General features: G+C 47.2%; 1 protein-coding gene across 5 annotated transcripts in view; it reads right to left on the reverse strand.

Moving 5' to 3' along the window:
- Positions 1-195: 195 nt before the first annotated feature.
- STAT3 (signal transducer and activator of transcription 3) overlaps positions 196-19211 on the reverse strand; it is a 73208-nt gene continuing 54192 nt past the window's right edge. For 2 of the 5 annotated variants that reach the window (XM_045983990.1, XM_045983989.1), the window contains 16 exons: positions 18652-18810; positions 18449-18541; positions 17493-17552; positions 13929-13958; positions 13736-13829; positions 13584-13631; positions 10610-10693; positions 9209-9307; positions 8977-9112; positions 7714-7766; positions 7392-7486; positions 7150-7289; positions 6426-6638; positions 3415-3457; positions 3018-3130; positions 196-2313 (listed from right to left, as the gene is read on the reverse strand). In XM_045983990.1, the coding sequence (XP_045839946.1) occupies positions 2258-2313; positions 3018-3130; positions 3415-3457; positions 6426-6638; positions 7150-7289; positions 7392-7486; positions 7714-7766; positions 8977-9112; positions 9209-9307; positions 10610-10693; positions 13584-13631; positions 13736-13829; positions 13929-13958; positions 17493-17552; positions 18449-18541; positions 18652-18810 (1516 nt within the window). In that variant the 3' untranslated portion in view covers positions 196-2257. The remainder of the gene's footprint in view (positions 2314-3017; positions 3131-3414; positions 3458-6425; positions 6639-7149; positions 7290-7391; positions 7487-7713; positions 7767-8976; positions 9113-9208; positions 9308-10609; positions 10694-13583; positions 13632-13735; positions 13830-13928; positions 13959-17492; positions 17553-18448; positions 18542-18651; positions 18811-19211) is intronic. The other 3 variants (XM_045983993.1, XM_045983991.1, XM_045983992.1) reach the window with 3 other exon arrangements.

Raw genomic sequence — 19211 nt, forward strand, 5'->3', positions numbered from 1 at the left:
CCGCTGGCTAACATGGTGGGGAGGGGTTGGGTGCCCGGGGTCCCAGAGGTGGGCTGCGGAGACCAGCCTGGGAGCAGGGGCCCCCACCTCCTGTCAGCATCCAGGCTCAGCCTGTGGGTAGGGCCCCCTCAGAACCGAAGTGGGGAGAGGAAGGGGGGACCTCCAGCAGCCAGAGACAAAGCTGCCACGCCCTCAGACGGTTCCTATATAACTTTTATTTCTGGAAGTTAGATACAGCAATATACAAAAACGAAACAAAAAACCAAAACCCCACAATAATATAAATTTTTACACTATGAAGTATACAGTGGAATCTGATGCGGTGACCAGGACAGCAGCCCACAAGCCACTGAGCAGGTAGTTTGAGCCATCTATGGGGACTGGGCTGGGGACGGGCAGGGGGAGACAGCGGAGAGAAAGCGGGCAGGTCCTGGAGGGCTCGATTCTTGAAGGGAGGGGCCAAGCCTGGGCTCCTCTCAGAACTTTTGCTACAATCAGAGTTAAAACCAGATACACATGCTACCTCAAAGCCACGAACTTTACAATATCGGCGCCAGAGAAGCCTGGATCCTTGCCCCAGGTCCCTCTGATCTAAATCTTCTCTCAGTTTCTGAGTTAAGCTTATTATGAAGTGAAGAGTGTTGCTGGAAAAAGGAGAGCTCTGTGCTACCTACCAACATGTCTAGGCCGAAGGACAGGGATGGCCAAGCACAACCCCTGTCCGTCTTGGAGAGAAGGTCCCCATCCCCTTATTTCTGAACCTGGTGAGTATGGGTAAAACAAACAGCATTCCCACCCACTGGGATAAGGTGGTCCTGGACTGCCTGATCTAGTCGGGCATCTGGGACAGAGACGGCCCAAGTACTGGAGAGCACGAAGTGTTCTGAAACGCACAGTAAATGGGGAGTGCGTCTGCTTCATCTGTGAGGCCCCAATGGGGAGAAGACTGTCACCAGCTTCATCTGTGAGGCCCGAGTGGGAGAAAGACAGTCACCAGCACTGGGGGGTGAGGAGGGGGGTGAGGCCAGGGTGTACACTCCCTCACACAAGGGATAGACCTCAAGTTTATCAGTAAGCCTTTGCCCCCGGCTTAACCAAGTGAAGAAGGGATTAGAGGTGCCGCCGGAAAACATCAAGAAACCGGGATAAGAACCATATTCCCTGAGCTCAACTAGACCCTTGGCTGGGGCCCCACAGTCTGTTGCGTTCCACCTGTTAACTCTCGCCTTCTTATTCTGGGATACCCAAAGCAAACAGAACAAGGGACCTTTAGACACTGGAAGGAGCCCTACACAAGGGAAGTAAGGTGGACAGGGAGGAAGGAAGGATCACCCCATCCCTTATAAGGCACCCACAGAATAGCCCAGGCTCTAGAACAGGAGCAAAGTCCAGGGAGATGGGGATGGGTGGGCTGGGGCGTCGGGAAACGACAGGTGGTAAGCACTCCTCTGCCCAGCCTTACCTACTAACAGGCCAACACATTAAAGGGGAAAATAAAAACTTTGTTTATTAAAAAATGTCTAGGATGTTTAGGTTGTCCTTCAACCTTCCTATTTCATAACCGAAGGCCAAGCCACAGCTTCAGATGTCTTTTAAGGACTGGATCTGAAGCCCATTTCAGGATTTCTATAAATTATCAGCCTGAAGAAAGCTGAATGCCTAAAGCACCAAGAAGGCTATTGACTGAGTTGTCTTAAATACAGAAAAGGCTATGCCAATACAGTGTTTTTTGCCCTTTAATTTTTTTTTTTTTTTAATTTAAAAAGAAACCTAGGGGCTGTGAAAGTCCTATCTTCTATTTGGTTGTTAGCAAGGTTAAAAGTGCAATGCCAGGAGTAACGCAGCTAGAGGCAGCCTGTGGCATGAGCTTACAGAGACAGGCAGAGGGATCCGCGGGCACCAGGAGGCACTTGTCCAAGGACAACACGAGCTGCTGAGAGAGGAGGGCCGGGGAGCAAGAAAAGACCAGAACATTTCCACTCTCTCTCCCTCTTGCCACCCCTTCCACATCCCCGCCGGTACAGTCTCAGAGAACACATTCTTATTTGCATTTAGGTAAAAGCGTATCACCCACGTTCACTCATTTCTCTATTTTTAAAAGTGCCCAGATTGCTCAAAGATAGCAGAAGTAGGAGATTAAAATCTGGAAGCACAAAGTTAGAGGAGTCTCAGACGGTCTGGGGCTGGCTGTGTAAGGGTGCTGAAACACAGGTAGGTGCCTCCGTCCTCGCTCTCTGCAGCCTCAGCCCGCAGCGCCTCACATCGGGGAGGTAGCGCACTCCGAGGTCAACTCCATGTCGAACGTGAGGGACTCTGGGGGGACAAAGCGGGAGAGCTCGTTCAGTTGCCCAAGCTTGTTCAGTTTTTTCCCCAGCCCGACAGCCCGCAGGGCACGCTCCCGTAGCCCTTGGGGGTACAGAGGCTCCGCCACCACTGCCATCCAGTGTCCTTGCCCCATATGGCCAAGACAGGGTCGGATGCTCCAGATTGACTCTCCTCCCCAGAGGGTCTGGTCTAGTGGAAGGGCTCAGCCCTCTTCCTCTCTTAACTCGTTCCCAACCATCCACGTGGAAAGACGGAAGGCTGTCCTCCTGAATGCGGCAGCCTGGAGCCCCTGGGGTGGGGAGGGGGGAACTCAGCACCAAAATGTGGCTCTTCCCACTCGAGATGGGCTGCAGCCGCACAACACCTGGCAGGTCTCAGAGACTTAGCACAAAAATAAAAAAAAACCCTCATTAGCTCTCTCTTGTGTATTAAGAGGCTAGTATTTACTGGGGATTTAGTGGGTTACAGAAAAGATATGATGAACGTTAACTTCGCTTGTTTCTTATTGCTGTTCTTCACGTGGCTACGAGAAAATTCGCACTGACAGGCATGGTCCACATTTGGTTTCTAAGGTAGAACACGGCTCTAGAACTTTCTACCAATCCCAGGGAGCCAGCTCTCAGCTTGGTGCATGGCACACCAAGGGGGCTGACTTCCCTTCCTAAGGACAGGCTCTGTCACCAAACACTCACCGAACTGCCCTCCTGCTGAGGGCTCAGCACCTTCACCATTATTTCCAAACTGCATCAATGAATCTAAAGTGCGGGGGGACATCGGCAGGTCAATGGTATTGCTGCACGTCGTTCTGTAGGAAATGGGGAGCAGCAGGAGGGGAAAGGGCCGGGTTGACAAGACACAATGGAGAAAAAAAAAAAAAGAACAAAACACACACACACAAGCCATCAAACTCTGGTCTCCAACAGAAAAATAAACGCTTCAAGCTTTTTAAACACACAAGGTCACTCTGAGTACTCCACGGAGCCCAGGGCGTTCCGCCCCTTCACCAGGTGGCTGTCACCCAGTGACCTACTCCCAGGAGAACTGAGGACACCAGAAATAAAGGTCAAATTGAGAAGGGAAGCCACTTACGGTGTCACACAGATAAACTTGGTCTTCAGGTATGGAGCAGCACCTGGGAAGAAGAAAACTGGGGTTTACTAACTGGGACCCCACTGCGGGCAGGGGGGGGCAGGAGGAAGCCGGCTGCCTCTTTGGCGCTGCCGAGCACCTTCCTCCATCCTGGAGCAGAGACTATTTGGAAGCCCCATCTCCCCCCAGAGCTGCCCTCCGGCCACTGTGTCCTACTGGGTGTGCGAGGCGCTGGCAGCTTGGCAGTTCAAGGCTTTCCATAAAGCCTTCCTGACCTGCAGACACTTAGCAGCACACCCTGGTCCCACCTGGGCGTCAACCACCACCAGCCTCGTTGGTTCTTTCCCCAGAGGATGGGAACACTGAGCTGCCCGCATGGGGTCTGGGGACTGTCCTCTGGCCTGGCCGAATGTCTTAGCTACAACCTCTCTGCGTGCAGGAATGCAGCTGACGGTCGTCTGGGCTCCGACACAACCTAGTCCTGCTCAGACGCCAAAGTCACTGAGTCTCTAAGAGAACGCGGAAATGGCTCATGCTGTTCCAGGGCCAGAGTCATACTTCTCGCTCCTATGGGCAATCGTCTGCCTCAACTACTTTTCAGGCGAGCCGTATTAGTAACTCCCAGCAGGACAGCGACATCACACAAAAAGCAGCCTCTCTGGGAAGGGAGGACCGTGGACTCTGGACTGAAGACAGGAGGCCTGGGCCTCGTTATGTCTTCCACAGCTAAGACACCCAGAGCAAAGCACTTCGCACCTTCTACCCTAAGAGGGAGGGGAAAGAGTGAGAGGGAGGTGCCCATCTCGGTCATTTACAATTCTTGTGCCATAGTTAGAAGTGTGGGGATTGAAGTAACTGAATTTTAGGTGCTGAATGTTTACACCAAGAGGTCACGGAGGCTTGGAGGCACTGGCATGAAATCGGGGGGATTCCGGTGCACAAATCACTTAGGAGGTGCGGGGCAGGGTGGGGTGGGCCGAGAGAAAGAAACAGTTACAGCGCTTTAGGTTTATAGAGAGACCGAGGAATCAGAAAGTGTGCTGACAGTCTGAGAAAAGGCATTGTCAGGAGGTCCTCAGACTGCCACTCAAGGTTATTTGGGGCCATGAAATAGATTCACATGGAGCAGAATCCAAGGACACTACCCAGGCAGGGTTCTGGGGTCCTATAAATCCACTGTGGCAAGGACCCGAGGGGAGCCGACATCCTGGGCAGAGAAGGATTTAGTTCCCCAGTGATCAGGTAGCTGCGAAAGCTAGCTTCAGCGTGAGATTTAGCCAGAGCAGAAACAAAGGAGAACCGAGACTGAAAACAGGAGCCATGGCTGTGTATAAGGTTGTCAACATACTTCATCCAATTTGTTCGGTTAGGGGGTTGTCATTTTTAAGAGAGGAGTCTTGCCCTCAAGCCATCGAGAAATCCTTTGAGGGGGGGGGGTCAGGTGGCAAAGTAAGAGGATGGTAGAGTCCTGGAAAGACAATCGAGCTATCCCTGGGGGCAAAAATACCTTCGTGATGGAAAACAAGAGGAAACGGGCACAGATCCAGCTGCTGGAGGACGCCCACTTGAATGCAGGGACGCCCCCAGCACCTGGCCCACCCCGTTACCAGGCTCCCAACACACCAAACCCCTCAGTGCCCACTGCCTACACTCACCTCCCCAGGAGGCGGGCACAGCACTCAAGTAATTAACTCCTTTCTCCTGCCTGGGGTCTTGGCCATCCCCCCCCACCCCAAAAACACGGACTCCAGGCAGGAAAGGACCTTGCCTCCCAGTCACACGGGATGACTGATGATAAAGGAAGATTGGGAAACTGGATCATGAAAGCAAACTTTATTTGCTTTCATGCATTTGGACCTAAAGGTCCTCTGCAAAAGGAACAAAGAGTAGCGTGTTGGGGTTGATAAGCACATCTCCCAACTGAAGCACAGCTGGAAAGGCAGATAAGTAGCAGACAGGAAGTGAGAGTTAACTCTTCTCCAGTAGAACAAAACCCAACACCAGAACAAAGGAAAGAGGGAAGTCAGTTAACAAGCAACTCAAACTCCCTCTGCAAAGTCTGTCTTTCCCCATCGCAAGAAATTCCTCAAAAGAGGGGATTCCTAGGAAAAGGGGTATGCCTGGATGCGTGAGGTCTTTGCACAGAAACAGTTTTTTCCAAAAACAAATGGGATACAGAAACTACCCTCCAAGGATCCTTTTAGAGAGCCCCCTGCTGGCTCTCCAATTAGGGGAAGTTTTAAAAAAAATTAATAAAAGAATGGCGAACCACAGGCTCCCCATCAGGATCAGGACAGAGAAGAATCCAGAGAGCCAAAGCAGCAAATGGGGATGAGACGGACTAGAGGGCCACCCTTCCACGCTGATGACGCTGGTGGTTACAAGCTTACTATGAAACAATGTCTACAGACTTACAGAAACACCGGTGCTCTTGCACATGACCCAACCGCTTAACTCAACTGCTGCACACTCTAAATCCCATCCCGCGCCCTCCCACAGGTTACACGCTCCCCCTCCACCACCACTCCCCCGCCGCTGCTGGTAAACCGCGTTCCAGTGTTGCGAACACTCATTTCCTCCAGAAAGCCTTTCTCCATCCCACACGACACCGCTCACATTGTTCAGTGATGGGGAAAAGGAAACATGCTAGACTCAAGTCTGAGTTGCAAACCTTCCAGCAGCTATTTCGTAAGAAGAGCTGTGCTGGCTGGACATCCTGCTACTGAAGAAGCCTGTCCTCGCCCTCTCAGCAGCATTTTAGGTGTTTGCACTGAGTGTGTGTGTGCTCTTAGGGTGGCAGGATTTCTGTGGGGCAGGGACGAGTGACTCTGACTCCCCTCCTTTCTCCAACCCCATCAGCTGCCCCAAAAGCACTCACTACAAAGTTCCTTCCCACAAAAAGGAATAAAAGATCACCAGGCTCTTCAGGCATTTACCTGTTTATCTCCCAGGGATCCTGCAATTTCCTCCTTTTCCCCAGAATTAAATGCCTGGCACGGAAAATCAACAACTACCTGGGTCAGCTTCGGGATGCTCCTGGCTCTCTGGTCGACAGTACTTTCCAAACGCCTCCTCCTTCGGAATGTCGGGGTAGAGATAGACCAGCGGAGACACCAGGATATTGGTAGCGTCCATAATCTTATAGCCCATGATGATTTCAGCAAACGACATGTTGTTCAGCTGTTGCTTAGTATATGGTTCCACTGACTGGATCTGGGTCTTACCTGTCATGGGATATTGTAAGGGAAAATAAGGCAACCTATGGCCAGGTGATCGCAGAGAAAAGGACCCCATTTATTTTTCCTTAAAAGGGAAAGTCTTATGCCAACCTAGCTCCTGAGCCCTGAATATCCTGTCTAGTCAGTGGGCACTGTGGAAACGTCCAGCTGCCTTCTGGAGAGACCACCCAGGTGGCTCACAGACAATATACCTAAATAACTACTTGCAGAAAGTGTATTAACAAGGCAGGTAAGAAAGGAGAAGAAGAATGAGGTTTAAGTGGCAAATATTTCTAGGCAAATATTAGCCCCCAAAGTAAGCAAAACCAATCTGGCGAACAATACTCCAGCTGAAAGAATTTGGAGAGAAGAATTCACTGTAAAGCCTCACTTCAAGTCCAAGGTAGGGGAGTGCGAAGCCATCTTTTCCCACTAGGGGGCAGTGGGTGCTTGAAACTAGCAGTCGTGGGGCCTGCAGGAACTGCCACCAGGTGGGGCGGGTTAGAGTCCAACTTACCGCTGATGTCCTTCTCTACCCAAGTGAAGGTGACACCTCCTTCTTTGCTGCTTTCACTGAACCGTAGCAGGAAGGTGCCTGGGGGCTTGGTGCTCAGGATGGCCCGCTCCCGCTCCTTACTGATAAAACCCATTATGTACCTGGAGCCAAAGAAAAGCAAAAAGAGAGTCCCCACCACTGGCCTCCGCAAGAGCAGGTGACTTGTTACACGCATGCACTCCGCCAGACACATTTCAACATACCCTTCATTCCAAAGAGCCAGGATGTACTTTTTCACAAGGTCAATGATATTGTCCAGCCAAACCCAGAAAGAGAAGCCTTTGCCAGCCATGTTTTCCTGAAGAAGAGAATAATGGGAAAGCTAAGTCTACCCTCCCAGCCACCTCCTTCCTTGGGGCACGATGCCACCTAAATCCCCAGGCCCATCTACCCTCAAGTAGGTCCTACTGGCCGCAAGACCACGAGTCTTCAGCCTTCAAGCCCAGTACCATCCAGGACAACCTCACAGGTGAGCACTCCCTCCCACTCCCAGAGGTGGCCCGAGGATTTAACAAGACGGCTTACTTTGCAAAATTTAGCCCACGTAATCTGACACCCTGAATAGTTCACACCGGGTCCTGAAGGAAAAAAAGAATAAAGCGGTGTAATTCACAGCTTTGAATCAAGGTCTTTTCTTTTTTTAAAAAGATTTTTATTTATTTGACAGAGAGAGATCACAAGTAGGCAGAGAGGCAGGCAGAGGGAGAGAGGGGGAAGCAGGCTCCCTGCTGAGCAGAGAGCCAATGCGGGGCTCAATCCCAGGACCCGGAGATCATGACCTGAGCTGAAGGCAGAGGCTTAACCCACTGAGCCACCCAGGCGCCCACAGTCCTATTTTCTTGTAAAAGAAAACACATTCATACACATCTGTCCCACAATGGGCCGAGACACCACCGGCTTCCACGTGTTTGAAGCTTCCCACTGTTGCATGCATGCCTGTGCGCACACACGGACACACACATCCACCCTCACAAAACCCCGTCATCAGCGTACCTGGGGTGTGGTGGTGGATGACATGTCAAGTCTCTCCCCCCGCCACCCCCCACCACCTCCTCGTCTCGGTGCGGTGGACTGGGGACCAGTAGCATACACAAATAAGCTGACAGTGTTAGAGGCTCACGTTTGGGGACAGCACGAGATAAAGCGGCTTTCAGTCCAGGAAGCATGCAAAATAGAGCACTGAAAATTTTTTTTTCAGGAGAAAAGAAAAAAAACAGCTTCCAGTTTATTGAAGAAACAGACAGGGAGGTCAAGCTTTTTTTTTTTTTTTTTTTTTTAAGATTTATTTATTTGACAGATAGAGATTACAAGTAGGCAGAGAGGCAGGCAGAGAGAGAGAGAGAGGAGGAAGCAGGCTCCCAGCCAAGCAGAGAGCCCGATGCGGGGCTCGATCCCAGGACCCTGGGATCATGACCTGAGCTGAAGGCAGAGGCTTTAACCTGCTGAGCCACCCAGGCGCCCCGGAGGTCAAGCTTTTACCTCTGCCTTCTAACACGCACTTAAAAAAAACCTCTTCCTAAAGCTAGACAAAGTGGTGCTCTGGAAGGGTGAGGGGTCCGGCCACCAGGAGAAGAGACATCTGCCTCCCACCTCAGAAATGATCACTGGGAGGGGAGCTTCCTCTGCCTCCCACCTCTGCGGGCACCCTCCCCACCCCCCTAAGTGCACAAGCGCATGCGTCCTAGCCCCCAGCGGGAGCCTCGCTCAGCACATTTTCCTGAAAACAGCCCCATGGGCCAGATTCCTTTCCCCGAGGAGGGCAGCAGGGAAAAGAGGGAAAATGCTGACCTAAGAGTTTCTCAGCCAGTGTCGTCAACTGCTCGATGCTCAGCCCTCGCTTTGTGGTGGAGGAGAACTGCCAGCTCAGCACCTCGGCCACTTGATCCCAGGTGCCAATCGGGGGCTTGGTGAAGAAGTTCACGTTCTGTTGAAAACGACACAGTTGTTCAGTGAGATGAGAGAGCGGTGCCCGAGGACCCACACGAGGGACTACAACGGTTTCCAGAGGACGGGCGCCTACCTTGGGGTTGTTGGTCAGCATGTTATACCACAGGATTGATGCCCAGGCGTTTGGCATCTGACAGATGTTGGAGATCACCACAACTGGCAAGGAATGGGTCTGTGGAGAAAGCAGGCAATGAGCTGGGGAGGCAGAGGGCCCTCCCAGCGTCAAACAGCTCTTCAGCCATACCTGCGGGTTTTGGAATAAAAGAATGTGCCGTGAACCACACCTACTGCCAACTTTTGGGGAAGAGCGTGGCTGAGTCAGCTCAACAGCCACGGTGGAGAGAATGCCAAACATGGGCCACAGGGCACAACCAGGAACTTGAAAATCTGACTTGCTCAAACCTGGAACTCACAGCCCTCCGATTCCCCATCCATAAAACCTGGAAGGCAGCCTCTGGGAACTGAAGCTGTATCTTCCCATTAAAAGAGAGGTCCCAGGAGTCAAAGACAAGGATTTTTGCTTTCTTTAGCTCCACTTTTAACTTAAAAGATCAAGAAAGTTGGTAAAAAGAGAAGGCAAAGGGCATGATTGCCTGTGTACTAAAACACTGGCTGTCTAAAGACTATTTTGCCCAAACCTTATAAAGTCAACGATAACTGATTTCTAAATACAGATTTTTCACATCAAGTCTGCTAAAAGTCGACTTTATAGTTGACCCTTGAACAACATGGGTTTGAACTGCATGGGTCCATTTATACGTGGATTTTTTTTTTTTTTTTTTTTATAAACAGAGTACGGGACTGTAAATGTATTTTCTCTCATGATTTTCTTAGCAACATTATCTTTTCTCTAACTTACTTAATTGTAAGAATACAACATAGAAAACATATAACATACAAAATGTGTGCTCATTGACTATGCTATCAGGAAGGCTTCCAGTCAACAACAGGCTATAAATTGTTAGGTTTGGGGGGGAGGTCAAAAGTTACACCCAGATTTTCAACTGGGCAGAGGGCTGGCACCCCTAACCCGTGCTGTTCAATGGTCAAGAAGTGCATCTTCCAGGGCACCTGGGTGGCTCAGTGGGTTAAAGCCGCTGCCTTCGTTCAGCTCAGGTCATGATCTCAGGGTCCTGGGATCGAGTCCCACATCGGGCTCTCTGCTCGGCAGCGAGCCTGCTTCCCTCTCTCTCTCTCTCTGCCTGCCTCTCTGTCTGCTTGTGATCTCTCTGTCAAATAAATAAATAAAATCTTTTAAAAAAAAAAAAAAAAGAAGTGCATCTTCCAAGCACTCAAGCAAGACTCTACTTTCAGTGGGATACGCTGGGGTTTGGGAAGAAAAACAAGCAAAAATAAACACAGTGCTGAGCAGAGAGTCATCTCTCTACCTTCTGTAGAAAAAGTCCCAACTGGAGGTTCTTGTCCTCAATCACCCCCGCACGCAGCCCCGTCCCAACTCTGTGGCAGAACTCACCTCAAGGTCAATCTTGAGGCCTTGGTGATACACCTCAGTCTCAAAGGTGATCAGGTGCAGCTCCTCGGTGACAATCAGGGAGGCCTACAACAACAAGGAGGACACTCTCTTCCTCAGAGAAAAGCCCTTACACTAACAGCCATGGCTGAGGAGAGTGATAGGCCACAGCCACGCTGCACCAAGAAGGGCAGTTCACCAGGAGGCCATGGACACGCGGCCAGGGACACAACTCTGGGCACATGCGCTGTTCGACTCTTAAGTGCTATGACCTTCAAGCTCATCCTTTACGGGTTTTATCAGACTATTACAGACTTATTACAAACAAGAGATTATTTGTAAAACGGGGAAGAACACCTGTACCCATTGCCCAGTTTAAGGGAAAAGACTGTTACACTGAGATTCTCAGGGTGCCCTTCCCCACTGTCATCCCTGTCCCTGCTCCCTCAGATCTAACTGCTGGGTTCGTTCTTGGGTTTGGGTTTTCAGTTTATCATTTCCTAGCTTTTCTTTATGGCGTTACCATATTTCTATCCCTAATAATGTATGCGCTGTTTAGTTTTGGATGTTTGTGAGCCTGACACAGATAGACGCATACCCTACGTACCGGGTGCCTCACTTTTTGCGTCCGTGGCTGTATGACTCGGCTGGTTATTCGTATTTACAGCTGTATCATGTTCCATCATAGGACTCTACACCAAATCCTTTATCCACTCCGTGGTGACGGTGGGCTGCCATTTAGGACTTACCGTCAGGCTGCTGTGACGTTTCGTACACGTCTTCTCACACGTATGTGCCAAGATTTGTCTACTGGTCAATCCTGGGAGTGGCACTGCTGGTTCCTTTTTTATAACCCCCAGCTGTCCTCTGAATGCTTTATACCTCCACCAGCAATACTGCAATCTTACTTTCAGTGAGACTTTCCATGAATTTTCAGACACCCAATTCCAATTCATTTTTAAAGATTTTTTTTTTTAATTTATTTATTTGACAGAGAGAGATCACAAGTAGGCAGAGAGGCAGGCAGAGAGAGAGCAGAGGAAGCAGGCTCCCTTAAAACACTTTTTTTTCTAACTATAAAAATAATGTATGTTCAGTTTAAAATACAATTATTGGGGCGCCTGGGTGGCTCAGTGGGTTAAGCCTCTGCCTTCAGCTCAGGTCATGATCTCAGGGTCCTGGGATCGAGCCCCGCATCCGGCTCTCTGCTCAGCCAGAGCCTGCTTCCCTCTCTGCCTGCCTCTCTGTCTACTTGTGATCTCTCTCTGTCAAATACACAAATAAAATCTTTTTAAAAAGATTAAAAAAATTAAAATACAATTATTATGGAGATAGGCTAGAGCAGTCCCGGGCACTGACAGCAGCAAAAATACATCAACACTGGTATATATTCTTTTTTTTTTTTTTTTTAAAGATTTTATTTATTTGTCAGAGAGAGAGAGAGAGAGAGAGCGAGCGAGCGCGCACACAGGCAGATAGAGTGGCAGAGGGAGAAGCAGGCTCCCTGCGGAGCAAGGAGCCGGACGTGGGACTTGATCCCAGGATGCTGGGATCATGACCTGAGCTGAAGGCAGCCGCCCAACCAACTGAGCCACCCAGGCGTCCCAACACTGGTATATATTCTTTGAGAACTCTGGAATACATACACGAACGGACAAAAAACTGTGTACTACGCTTTGTAAACAAATATACTAATTTACTACTCAAATGATTTTGCATCTTACTTTTTCTTTTCTTTTTCTTTTTTAAGTAGGTTCCATACCCAATGTGGGGCTTGAATTCATAATCCCACATCAAGAGTCACCCATGCTCTACCCCGTATCTTGCTTTTTCAAAACAAACATGCCACAGACATTTTTCTATGCTGTTGAACTTCACTCTTTTTTTTTTTTTTAAAGATTTTATTTATTTATTTATTTGACAGACAGAGATCACAAGCAGGCAGAGGCAGGCAGAGAGAGAGGAGGCAGAGAGAGAGGAGGAAGCAGGCTCCCTGCTGAGCAGAGAGCCCGATGCGGGGCTCGATCCCAGGACCCCGGGATCATGACCTGAGCCGAAGGCAGAGGCTTTAACCCACTGAGCCACCCAGGCGCCCCTGAACTTCACTCTTAATAGTCAAGTACTATAGGGGCGCCTGGGTGGCTCAGTGGGTTAAAGCCTCTGCCTTCAGCTCAGGTCTCGGGCTCTCTGCTCAGCAGGGGGCCTGCTTCCTCCTCTCTCTCTGCCTGCCTCTCTGCCTACTTGTGATCTCTGTCTGTCAAATAAATAAATAAAATCTTAAAAAAAAATAGTCAAGTACTATAAATTTGTTTTTTTAAAAAAGGTTTGTTGCATTTTAGAGAAGAGGGAAGACTGGCTCAGGACATAAATACCAGAAAAAGAACAGGGTGTCACAATCTTTTCAAAAGATTAAAAACCAGTTTCTGGTCACATTTACCTATTTTTTTTTAAAGTTTATTATTGACACCAAGCATTCAATAATCTGAATCAGAGGGAGGGAGACAATAAGGGAAATAGGGGGATGGGTTTTATTCTTTTTCTTTTTCTAGGATGTTTAACCCCAACTTAACTACACCCTTCAATGGCCCGTCAGTGAGAAAAACAGGTCACCGAAAATGGAGCCACGCCATCTCAGCCAGCAGAAGTTGGAAGGGGAATCTGGAAAGCCCCAGGCAAGGTGGAAAACTTCTTTTCTACCAAATGGGTGTGGGTAAGTCAGTCAGGGACTTTCCACTCCTCCTTAAAGATGAGCCAACTCTCACCAACTCCCAGGACAATCACGGAAATGTTCCAAGTTGGAGAACTCCAGAGCAGATAATGACTTCTGACCATGTCATTCTGAGCTGCGGTGATTTTTCTGTATGACTACAGCTTAACCACAGGTTGGTGTCCCTAATTCTGGGCAACAGGAAGGCTCTTGTTCTCTCCCCATCAAAGAAGACCTTCCCAGCTGGCTCCCATCCCCAATAATACTCACGTCACAATTGGCTCGGCCCCCGTTACCACATCTCTGCTCTCTCAGGGTCTGTAAGAGAGGCAAGGAACACCCGTGTCACGTGAGCCCCCCCACCCCCCCCCTCCCTCTTCCCAACTGCCCAGGAGACGCAGACCCAGGCTCCCCCCTTGTACCAGGTGTTTGAATTCTGCAGACAGGCTGCCATTGTTGGACTCTTCCATGTTCATCACTTTTGTGTTTGTGCCCAGAATGTTAAACTTCCGGGACCTGAATCACAGCAGAGAAACCAAGCACGCAGCTGACCGGGTAGCCAGAAGACAAAGTCAGATTGAGCAAATCAAAAAGAAGCCTCTAGGCTGAACTTACCCTCTGAGAGCTGCAACATCCCCGGAGTCTCTGTGAAGAATATAAACTGGTGTTAATAAAACGGGCCCCGGGTTTCTTCAAAAAGTCTACTTTGAATACCTGTCGTTTACTCTGCTGGAAAAACCACTGTTCTCCAGGGAGTTTCTAGAAACGATTCAATTACATTTTATATGGGTGACATGACAAGCCTCTCCATACCTACCCAGCATCACCTCTCCCTTCCCAAGAGACCCTTGGTTCTGCTCAAGTGTCCTTCCTGTGCCCGCCTCCAGGGCATCCTGACTGTTGAGTACATCAGAGCACAGCATGCCCACAGCGCAGTGGTCCTGGGGGTGCGGACGTGACCTCCACTGTCTCCCTCAGGCTGGGAAGGAGGTACAACCCAGCAGGAATTACTTTTTCCACAGCTTCAACTGAACAGAAGCAAGGAAGTATGGGACCTTAATTAGCAGAAGCAGCCATACTGGAACTCAGAAGACAATGTTACAAAGTGGATGATACTCATGATGGCCGAGGAGGCAGACGGAAGATACTGGGTCCTGGGTGACGTAAGTGAGTCACTAATCTCACTGTCAGGAACTTGCCCTAACTCTGCATTTCCAGTTACACTGGGCTGCAAATTTCCTTATTATTTAAGCCACACTGGACTTTCTGTAAAGGTTTACTGTTACCAGCAACTCAGACCATCCCATCTGGTATTAGCTGGAAACATTCCCCCCCCCCACCCCGGTGGGTCCACTGTCTTTTGCTCTACTGTGTTTGAACATATGGTTTTTTATATAGTCGCATTTCTCATTCTTTCTTCTTTTATTATTTTAAGTATTATCTTAAAAGTGGTTCTCCATTGCTATATATGCACTAGTATAGCTACTATTTATTAAATAGAGCATTTTGTGTGGGTTTACAGATGAAAACTGATTTTAACCCATTCAGAAGATATCTTTCCATATATCACATTTAAGAGTCTTGTTACCAGGAAATTCTCCCTCGTGTTTAATCTAGACTTCCTTTTTATTTATTTTTTTTTTTTAAGATTTTTATTTGAGAGAGAGAGAATGAGCAGGGAGGAAGGGCAGAGAGAGAAGGAGCCTGACTTGGGGCTCGATCCCAGGAGTCTGGGATCATGACCTGAGCCAAAGGCAGCACTTAACTGACTGAGCCAACTCAGGTGCCCCTCTAGATTTCCTTTTTAGAAAAAAAAAAAAAAAAAATTCTGTATTATACCTTTGACACATAACTGATGAACAGTGAAGTGCACTACTGAAAATGTATGTGGACAAGGTCTGACCTATGTCTGTACATACGCTACAAATACCTATGAAATCACCAGCAGAGACAAGATAACGAACAGACCCATCATCCCACAGTTTCCCCAGGCCCATTTGCAATCCGTTCCCAATTCCCACACCCCACCCTACCTCTGTCCCCAGGCCACCACTGATCTGCTTTCAGTCACCACAGATTCATTTTCATTTCTAGAATTCTATATAAATGGAAACTAAAGGACGAGTCTTTTTTTTTTCTTCGTTTTTTCTTCGTTTGGCTTCTTTCACGGAGTGTAATTATTCCGAGATTTCTTATGCGTTGTAAGTATCAGTAGTTCATTCCTCTTTACTGGTGAATAGTCCATTCATAGGTAGACCATAAATTATGACGTCCCAGTGGCACAGTTGGTTAGCGCACGCTTATAGACATGCCACGAATTGTTTATTTGTTCCCCCGATTAATGGACGTTTCCGTACAGCCCTGTGTGTGGATATATACTCTCATTTCTTTTGGGTTAATACCTCAGAGTGGAAGAGGTGGCTCCTAGGGTAGGTGCACGCTTAACTGGTAGGAAGCTGCCAAGTTCTTTTCCAAAGTGGTTTTACCGTCTTGTGATTTTACCATCATTGTATTATATATACGTTCTCCTACGTGTATGTAAGACACATGAGTTTAAACATACAGATGCATCTGCTGGTTAGCAATCAGTAAAACTTGAGCTTCTCATTCAAATCCTCTCCAATAGCAGGTCTTCCCAAAACTCCTTCCTGAATAATCCATCCTTCACTCACAGATTCGAGGTATCATTTTAAACATATGTTAATTCTTTATATATGAAGGTCTATTTCTGGACTCAAGATTTTATTTCAAGGGTCAATCAGTTTATTCCTGCACTAGTCACACACTCATTTAGGAGCTGAAACTACATGTTAGTATCTGGCCAGGCATCTTCCCATACCACTCTCACTTATTTTTATTCATTAAAATTTTTTTTCAGAAGTGAAATGGTGGTCAGCAGGGACTGGGAGGGTAGGGAAACGGGGGCTTGTTGTCAATGGATGTAGTTTCCATGTTGCAAGATGAAGTTGTGAGATCTGTTGCACAACAATGAGAATATACTTGACACCATATACTTAAAAATGAGTAAGATGGTAAATTTTATGTTAAGATTTTTTACCCTAAAGATAAATAAATACATCCCTTTTTTAAAAGAACTATCTTTGTGGAGTGCCTGGGTGGCTCAGTTAGTTAAGCACCCGCCTGCAGCTCAGGTCATGATCTCAGGGTCCTGGGATCAAGCCCTGTGTCAGGCTCCCTGCTCAGTGGGGAGTCTGCTTCTCCCTCTCCCTCTCTCCCTGCTTGTGTTTCCTCTCTCCCTCTCTCAAATAAATAAGATCTAAAAAAACCCCTAAAAAAACAAAAACTATCTTTGCTTATTTTTCTCATCTAAGCTACAACTTGAAGAGTTAAGTCAAAGAGTTTAAGAAATTCTATTTGCATTTTGCTTGGTGTCACATTAACTGAGAAGAATCAACATCTTTATAATGAAAGTCTGCAATCCAGGAATATTATTATTTCATCATTTTTTACAATATCCCTTCCTCATAAAATTTCATAATTTTCATCAAATAGCCCTTAAACATTTCTGTTAAGTTTACTCTAATATACTTTTTTTACTTTTTTGCTTATTGCAAAATCATTTTTTCTATTATAATTTCTGACTGGTTAATGCTAATGTATGGTTGAAGTTATTAATTTTTGTTTGCTTATTTATTAAACCTACCGCCTTCCCTAAGTCCCTTATTTCATTGGTAATTATTTTCCAATTCTCATGGTAATTTCCAGATACTTACATCACCCAAAATGAAGGGAAATTTTCTTTTTTCAAATCTCTTCAAAGTGTATGTGCATTTTAATTTTTGAGAAGTATACTTAAATTTTGAGAAGTAAGTATTCCATTATGTGGTGAAGCATGGAACAGTAAAAAGCATCAATTTTTCCCATATAGTCAGGGTTTTATGTGATATGCATAAATTACATTGATAGGTAAAAAAATTAAATAAAAACCGGGACCCAGGGTCACAACAGCAATCGCAACTCACGTCTGTATCACCAGCTTTGTGACTTTGTTCAGGCACATAAATGACAATGCACTACAAGACTTTTGAAAACTTTTGTTCAAAAAATGAAGGTCCCCGAATGGAGATAAAGTCTCTAAGGTCACATGATTATCTAAGTTCTCATTTGTTTCTCATTTGAAAAAAAGAAAAAAGAAGAGTGAAGATACAGAGTACTTACTTGTCAATGCACACTTTAATTTTAAGTTGATAATTTAACTCAGGGAACTTGACCAGCAATCTGTTTCAAAAAGGGGGGAAAAAAAAGTTTTTGAGTAAAGAAAAAAAAATATCAGTTAAAAAAAAAAGTCAGTAGGCTCCCCCTCCCAAGCAACTCTTACTTAGAGGAATATAAAATTCACAACCCTTCATTTCTAAAAGGTGAAAAAGCATAGTCCCAAATTCCTCTTCCTGCTAGTAGTGTGTCTTTGACCTTATGCCGAGTATCACCTCTTCGGGCCAAGAGGTACTGAAAGGAAGCCTAAGAACCTCGAACTTGGACAAAGTTGTGAGAGATTCACAAAAGAATTGTAAAAGTCGTTTCACGAGAAGTATTACAGGAATACGAGCTCCGCAGCTGGTGTTCTTTCTGTTAAACCTGAAACCTAACACCAAGTTTCTGAAGAGGGAAATTTCACTACAGAAGGGCAAACCCCAACATACCTGTTCTTACTTAGGTGTGAAAGCCACACACATACCTCCCGCCCCCCACCTCATCCCCCTTCAACCCCCCCCCTTCCACCCCCCGCAAGGCATACCACCCATCTGCTCCGGGGCCTCTTAGCTTCTGGATCTCAAAGCCTTACTCATTCTCTTAAAATCCTTAAGGAAAAGCAGGCTCCAAGAACAGAAAATAACCAGCATTATTCTGCCTCTGTTGCAAGACAGAAGGAGACACAACAGCCTGAGACTACAGGCCTGAAATTATAGGACTATGCCCAGTAACCTCCAAAAGAGGTAACCATTCCTTGGCTTTTGACAGGAGAATCAAGGCACAAGCTGATATCAATAAATTCCATACCCGCCATTCCACCGCCTGTGATGCCTGGAGAGGACAACCGTGGCCACCAACTCTGCTCTCATCCTAAGAGCGTCTCTCAATAAAATATCTAGCAAAAGAGGAAGTGCGGGGCCCACCTGACTTTGGTAGTGAACTGGACTCCAGTCTTGATGACTAATGGCCGGTCAGGATGCATGGGCATGCAGGGCTGCCGTTCAACCACGAAGGCACTGAAAGGCAAAGAGAGGAACAGTGGTCCATATGCTTCACAGTGAACCGGTCTTCGTCCTGTGCCTCCGAAGCAAGAGGATAAGGGAAAGAAACCGGAATTCTAAGTTACCTTTTCATTAAGTTTCTAAACAGCTCTACAATCCTCTCCTCCAGCATTGGCCGGTGCTGTACGATGGGATCCCCTTTGTAGGACACTTTCTGCTGCAACTCCTCTAGTTTCTTAATTTGTTGGCGGGTCTGAAGTTGAGATTCCGCTAATGAGGTTATCCTGCCAATAAAATAAGAAAGCTATTAGTTACCTGAGTGAGTGCACACCAGTGAGCTGGAGAAGAGGCAGGGAATCCCAGATACAAACACCACCATGCAGACCCCTCAAATTAGAAAGGGAAATTTTTTTTATTGTGGTAAAATATATATTACATAAAATTGATCATTTTAAGTGTGTAATTCAGTGGTATTAAATAAGAAAAAGTGGGGGGTGGCTGGCTGGCTTAGTCAGGAGAGCATGTGACTCCTGATCTCGAGTCATGAGTTCAAGCTCCACACTGGGCAGAGAGCTTACTAAAAAAAATTAAAATAAAAATAAGAAAAGGTAAATCTATTTTTTTTAAAAACAGTCCCTTCCTAAAATTTGACATTTCTAAGAGAGAGCTAGGCACAGAGGAAGAA

This window comes from Meles meles, chromosome 18 (genome assembly GCF_922984935.1).
Source record: "Meles meles chromosome 18, mMelMel3.1 paternal haplotype, whole genome shotgun sequence".
In the NCBI taxonomy this organism is placed as follows: Eukaryota; Metazoa; Chordata; class Mammalia; order Carnivora; family Mustelidae; genus Meles; species Meles meles.